The sequence below is a fragment of the Acyrthosiphon pisum genome, chromosome A2, assembly GCF_005508785.2.
Source record: "Acyrthosiphon pisum isolate AL4f chromosome A2, pea_aphid_22Mar2018_4r6ur, whole genome shotgun sequence".
In the NCBI taxonomy this organism is placed as follows: Eukaryota; Metazoa; Arthropoda; class Insecta; order Hemiptera; family Aphididae; genus Acyrthosiphon; species Acyrthosiphon pisum.
In genome coordinates this window covers 56,856,361-56,863,084 of record NC_042495.1, presented here as the reverse complement: position 1 = coordinate 56,863,084, position 6,724 = coordinate 56,856,361, and the positions used below count along the sequence as shown (strand labels likewise).

At 37.9% G+C, this 6,724-nt stretch overlaps 1 protein-coding gene across 2 annotated transcripts in view; it reads right to left on the bottom strand.

Annotated features, from left to right (window-relative positions):
- Nucleotides 1–6,724, bottom strand: part of LOC100167661 (disco-interacting protein 2) — a 95,565-nt gene that overhangs the window by 7,715 nt on the left and 81,126 nt on the right. The window contains exons 4-17 of one of the 2 annotated variants that reach the window (XM_008191702.3): nucleotides 5,550–5,687; nucleotides 5,095–5,371; nucleotides 4,805–4,971; nucleotides 4,349–4,671; nucleotides 4,155–4,278; nucleotides 3,339–4,040; nucleotides 3,029–3,263; nucleotides 2,160–2,968; nucleotides 1,948–2,060; nucleotides 1,611–1,857; nucleotides 1,264–1,531; nucleotides 1,035–1,199; nucleotides 848–963; nucleotides 30–752 (exon numbers count right to left, since the gene is read on the bottom strand). In XM_008191702.3, coding sequence (XP_008189924.1) covers nucleotides 30–752; nucleotides 848–963; nucleotides 1,035–1,199; nucleotides 1,264–1,531; nucleotides 1,611–1,857; nucleotides 1,948–2,060; nucleotides 2,160–2,968; nucleotides 3,029–3,263; nucleotides 3,339–4,040; nucleotides 4,155–4,278; nucleotides 4,349–4,671; nucleotides 4,805–4,971; nucleotides 5,095–5,371; nucleotides 5,550–5,687 — 4,407 coding nt within the window. Of the gene's footprint in view, nucleotides 1–29; nucleotides 753–847; nucleotides 964–1,034; nucleotides 1,200–1,263; nucleotides 1,532–1,610; nucleotides 1,858–1,947; nucleotides 2,079–2,159; nucleotides 2,969–3,028; nucleotides 3,264–3,338; nucleotides 4,041–4,154; nucleotides 4,279–4,348; nucleotides 4,672–4,804; nucleotides 4,972–5,094; nucleotides 5,372–5,549; nucleotides 5,688–6,724 lie in introns of both variants that reach the window. The other variant, XM_003240909.4, reaches the window with a different exon arrangement.

Genomic DNA, 6,724 nt, shown 5'->3' with positions numbered 1-6,724 from the left:
GCGTCCTCTTAAACAATAATGTTGCATACCTGGTAATTCAGCAGTAGCAGTGGTATTACTACTTAGTGTGGATTGGTTAGACGAGGCAAGTGACAAATCACTAAGAGACATTATATCAATAGTGTCTGTTGAATGTAATGCGACACTTGATGGTGTTGATGTTGATTCGGTACGTCTTAAAAATCCAAGATAACCGGTTCTAGCATAAATTTCACCTGTGCTACCAGTGACTAGACGTGCATTGAACTGTTCTGATCCATTACCACCATCTGCTATTTCATTTCCAAATACGCTAAAATATCCACTGGCGTTATGTGGTGCTTGTACCCAAATTTCACCCAGATGTGAATCACCACAATGACCCTTTGTGTCTGGATGGGCAATGATGACTTTAACACCAGGTAACAATTTCCCTGATTCGAGCAAGCACAATGAATGCGGGCTACCGCGTTCCACCAGGGAAACTCGATCATTTCTTAAGGCTCGTAGGTCAACATATACACATGATGGTTCTGGACTGGACGCTCCTTGCAAACATATAGCTACATTTACCCGACATCCAAAACTGGTAGACACAGCTCGGGGACTAAGTCCAAGAGCAGAGAATAACTTTGAGAATGATGTTGTTAGGTTTATTCGAGGTCTTTCTTCGGCAACCACAACACATGTCCGTACACATGCTAAATTCACACCACGTTGTTTCAAAAGTCCAACAGATGAAGCCAAACCCTTAGTGCACAGTTCCATGACACCTATATTAAATAAAATATATAATTAATTATAATATTAATATTATTGTAAATTGTTATACAGTCCAATCTATTTTGATAAATAAAATATAAATTACCGTAAGAACAAAATGTGTCTCGAACTTGATATTGGCTAACAGCTGTGAGCCATAAGCCAGGGTTTATTTCAATTTCAGATGGAGGTATGAGAATTGAATGATGACCAGAATATACACTGAAATTAATTAAAAATAGTAACATTAGGATATACTGAATACACTTTACTTGTAAATAATTAATACACACCTGCTTAAGCACCACAAGGCAAATCCTAAACCACAGTAAGGATCTAAGCACAACGCAATATGTCTTGATGGATAAAGTTCACACGCTAATTTCATAGATCTACACAATGATGTAACAGCGGCATGAGACATTTTAATTCCAGCTAACATCCCAGTTGTAGAGACGCTATAAAATATAAAAAACAAATAAAAACACAATGTCGTCATTTTTAAAAACTATTATATTATACCTAAAGTCTAAATAAGCGAGAAGTTCAGCAGTAGGTGCTCGGTAAGATGGTACAATTTTTTTCTTTGGCATATCATCAGTGTCCAAGATTACTGGCCACGATTTTACATCCACTACATTGCTAGCTTCTTTTGACTTGAGGAGTTTTATAATGTTTTGATTGGATAAGACTAATGTAGACTTGCTTACATCTACAATCATTCGCACTGTTGGTAGAGTAGTCTGAAGATTTTGCGGATGAGGGGGTCGTATCGTTACAGGAACCGCACCTAGAGCATAAAAATATCTTTAATACTAATCTAATAAAAGTGTTTATATTGTAGCTAATGTTTTTGTGTATAAACTTACCGACATATAAACAACCATAAAATGCACATATGAGATCAATTCCTGGAGGGAAAATAAGCGCAACATGATCACCAGTATTCACTTTGGCTCTTTCATTCAATAAGTTGGAAACTTTCTCTGCTCGTTTATGTAGCTGTGAACAAGTCAATGTGGCAGCTGCACCACCTTTTGCATTCACCAAAGTAAATATTACATGATCAGGATCTCTAATCGCCCTCATTTTTAGTATTTCCGATATGAAAAGATACTGAAAAAAATAAAATCATAATTGATTTAGATTTTACTTATAGATTATTAAAATTTTATTAGATATTAATGTGTGAGCATATTCTCTTACAGTTTTGTTAGAATCTGATTCCATATCAATGATGCCAATATCACGCCCTTGTGCTGTAGCCAAACGATTACCTTGCACAATTGTTCCAACCATTACTGAAGCAGGTCCCACGTCTGAAACAGTCCCGCCAACTAGGCAAAATTATATGAAAACTTTTTTTTAAATTTCTACCCCGATCCCCAAATGCCAAAATATAATTCAATAATAGATACCTGAATGCGCTTCTCGTGGTTTTGGTAAGTTCGTTACACATGTGTGAGGACACATAAGTACATTAGCCGGATGTAGGTTTCCATCTAAAAATCTTCTTTTGCATTCAGACAAATGAATTCCTCCTAATGGTGTTTTGGGAAGATAATTCGGTGGTACTAGCGCTAAACAGTACAGCCCAACTTGATGAATGGAATCAACTGCTTGAAGTACTCTAGACATCCATTGGAAACTTTCTTCTTCACTGCATTCCGGTCGCTGTTCAGCAATAACACATATACGCTCGTCACGCAAAACACGTATAGCAAATACAGCGATTCTTCCTCTATATATAAATTTCATTGGTTCCACAGCCAAAACTGTGGCAATAATGTCGTCAGCGTTATGTTTACGTCCAGTAACTGTCATGAGACCATCTCGAGATCCACACACAAATACTAGCCCACCAGGTCCGAGGAATCCAAGAAGACCTGATCTCGTATATTCAATTGTGTCGTTTGTTGGTTTTCCATCTTCTCCAATGGGTGCAACTCTAAATGTTGCGTTTGATAAGCCTGGAAGTCCCCAGTAATTACATGTAGTTGTACTGAGTCCGCCCATACAAATTTCTCCAACTTCGTCAGTTTTACACATATATGGTATACCATCCATTTTAACAACTACCATTGAACAATTGGGCATAACTTGACCACAGTCTTGAAGAGTTAATGAAGTAAGTGAATTTTCTTGGTCCACACGAACAACACCATAACTTAAGCCAGACATTGACAAGACACCACGCCCAGTTGCATTTACTCCAGCTCTGCCGGGCCTACAAATTATAAATATGGTTATTTTAAATAATTTAATACATTTAAATCATGGAATTTACCTCCGAACAGAAACTGTCAGACATTCACTTGATGAAGCACATGGGCACAAAGCATCTGGCCGCAAGCCTTTTGATTGAAAAACAGCCAAAAATTGATCACAAGACGATAGAGACCACGGGTTAGCTCCATCACCGACCAACAGTAATCTCAATGAACTAAGTACAATATCTTTATGATCTTTGGTCGCCAAAAGACCCCAATGCAAGTCTCTAGACTTAACTACTGCTACGCTTGCTGTAATATTTACAAGATTTATATAGTACAAAATGTATAAAGTTAAAGTAATAATAATAATGAAAATAAATTTACCTCTATATTTTGTAATCATTTGCATCCAAGAAGCTGGGTTGACTTTCATCAAAGCGTATGGAATGTAAATCACGTGCATGCCATTTAAGATAGATGTTAAAACAGAATGCCATAGGCCAGTTTCACGTTTAAAATCAAGAACACATACCATGGTGTCACCTTCAGTATAGTTACAGGATTGGCTCAAAGCACGACACTGGTTTAACATAGCAGTGCGACTTACACTTACACCCATTACAGATCCTTCTTTATCAGTGGTGTATTCTATGTAAGATGGAGTGTCTTCACCAATATGAGGTGGTGGGCACCAGTCTTTAGGAGTCTTGGGTAGGTGTTCGGTGACAAACCAATGCAACTTGGGCCAGCCTTTGAATGCCACCACATCGCCAGTAGCAGTTTTTGGAAGACCTTTTAGACACACGTCAGATGTCAAGGCCACTTGAACACCACAGCTACCTAACAGAAATCCTATTTGTTGTGACCCTGCATCCCTACGAGTTAATGGCACTTCAATTGGCACAGGTACGATTCCAGCGAATATGCAACCGTAAAAAGAGCACAGAAAGTTTAGCGGGTCGCTGTTCGGATAGACTAGAGCTACACGGTCACCGTGTTTCAAGCACTCTCCACCACCATTACCCTTGACTAGTGGACGATTGAGGAGAGTGTAGGCCACTTTGTGAGATCTGCTAAGAAGTTTACCTAGAATAACAAAAAAATAAAAAATAAGCCGTGAATAGCCAATAATTGTACATAAATAAATGTGTACACACAAAACAGTGTATATACAACAATTGAATTACAACAAAATATTACCATAAGTAAGTGTGATGCTTAATTTTCCATTAGGGTCCAATACAGTAGCTACAGGAGCTTTAAAAGTACTCGAACCATAACGTTGCAGAGCGGCTTCCAAATTACGAGGAAGTCCTGATGGCACCTGTGGTGATTGAACCAACATTGTCGTTTAGTTTTTGGTATATCAAAATGTTTTTTTACCAGATACTCACGGATAGCGGTTCACCCAAGGCCGGAGACATGTAGGCACCTTCTGGTCGCGGTGCGTTGGGATCCTTAGGGTTGGCCGCGATCTCGAGTTCAACGTCGTCGTCTTCGTAGAACTCAGGCAGGGGCCGCCGTTTGGGTCGCTTGAGTGTGTTTAACAACTGTTGAATCTTGGCCGACACTTTCCAACGGCCGCTGCTGGATACTGTGCCCATTCCATCGTCGCTGGACGATTGTCTGGAATCCCGGCTGTACCGGTTTACTCGGTCCGCGGGTGTGTATCTCCTCGACTGCGTCACGTTATTCGTCACGTCTGGAGGTTGAGGGTCTGAAAGATATACAGACACGAATATAATAGCGCACGCAAGTGACAAATATAATGTTATCAAAATGTAGTATAATATAATCGCGATTATTTATATTATATTCGAAAAACATATTTTATCGGATTGTTTGCTCACATGGAGGTCGAACGTTGTGCAACATGTCAGCCACTTCAGTCACCTCGGGCTTATTGCGTTTGATTTTATCCTGCTCCTTGGGAGTCTCGATAATCGTCCTGGACTCGTCCCAATAACCGGGACCGTTGTTGCCGGACATCCCGCCTCCGGGCGCACCATTAGGAATCCTGTAAACCCAAAACAATTTAGTCGACGAACAATTAATAATAACAGTGTATCAAATGTTTAGGAAACCACGGTATTTCACCACTCGACAGCCGAGAAATAAAATTGAAAGTTTTCGCGCTCACTTGGTGTGATGGTGATGGTGATGGTGTCTGTGTTGCTGCATCGACGGCGGGGGCTGATGTTGTGGTCCATGAGTAGTAGAAGGAGTAATTGTAGTGGCAGCGACAGTGGTAGCAGCAGCAGCAACAGTCTTTGGATGTGGCGGTGTGTCTCTAGCAGACCCACCGGTACTGCTGGTATCCGCTCCGCTGCTGCGTTCGCGTCCACCACTACCGCGGTCTTTAACTTCTCCTCTGTCAGGTATATGGTCACCAACGCTATCGTCATCCGAGCTCGAATCTGAAAACACGCGATATCGCGTTAACGATTTACATTAAACAAGAAACTTAGATTAGGCTGCTGGGTTGGGTTCAAAAAGAAACACAGATACGGTACGCCTTCCCCACGTCTAATAATATATCAAATATAATAATAAATGTAATAATACTATAATATAATAGTAGGTATATATGCTCACCGGTTTCGTTACGCGTGGTGGCTGACCGATCAGGACTTTTCGCCATAACCGAGGTTCGTTTGCTGGGCATCGGCAATGACGGTTTAGGCCTAGACTGCATAGCCGCCAGAGCTTGTTGTACAGCTTCTTGTCGCACTTCTAAAATTATAGAAATACATTTCGTTATTATGATTTTTAGAATAAAATTCTTCAATATTGTCAAATTATAAAATATATATTTAAATGTGATATATAGTTTATGAAAATTATATGGTATAAACCGTATAATATTATATTATAGTTAAACATAACAGGTATTATAAACGGAGTTACAATATAGGTAGAGAATAAAGAAAGCGCAAGTCTACGAAAAACCTTAAACCAAAAAAAGCATAATAAATAATAAAAGCAACTAAATATACACATATATAGTACCTAATACTTATACAGAATATAATATATGTACCTTAAAATAAGGTTTCTATAAATTCGACTTAACATTATAACATAAGACATACACTTATTCATACACTAATAGATACATTTACAAATTATAACTGAACAAACAACGTATATTCTAAAATAATTCTTTAGTAAATTCCATCATACAAAATACGACTAAAATAATATACGCAATGTAATACAACCGTAGAAAAATTAAGTTTGACGAGCTGAATTGCTTTTAATGGAGTTCTATGGTAGAATTATTATTAATTATTAACAAAATTTAAATTGTGTGTATTGATAATGGTTTAAACATTTTTCTTGGAATAAGATACTATATCTATTTATCGTTAATGAATATTAATTTTTATTTGTTGAACACATCATACTAGGTATATTAAAAATGAATGATATGTATTAATTTGTTTTTAATAACATGTAGCCATGTAGATACTACGGATGTTATGTTAATATTAAATTTGTATGCTACATACTGCAATGCCGTTAGTGCTGTATTCTACCAGAAAATTATTACCTACATACCATAAATTATAATTATATCACAAGTTAAAGGTCTATAATACTGCCTTGTTCTCTTTATGCAATCAATAATCTGCTATTAAGGGGTATGAATAGTATTAAAAATTCTATAAAAATGTACTTTTGTATTTCCAATAATATGCCATTAAGAGGACGTGATACCCGCATGTGTTGTCTCCGTCTTACAAGTGCATAACATAGCAAATTATACT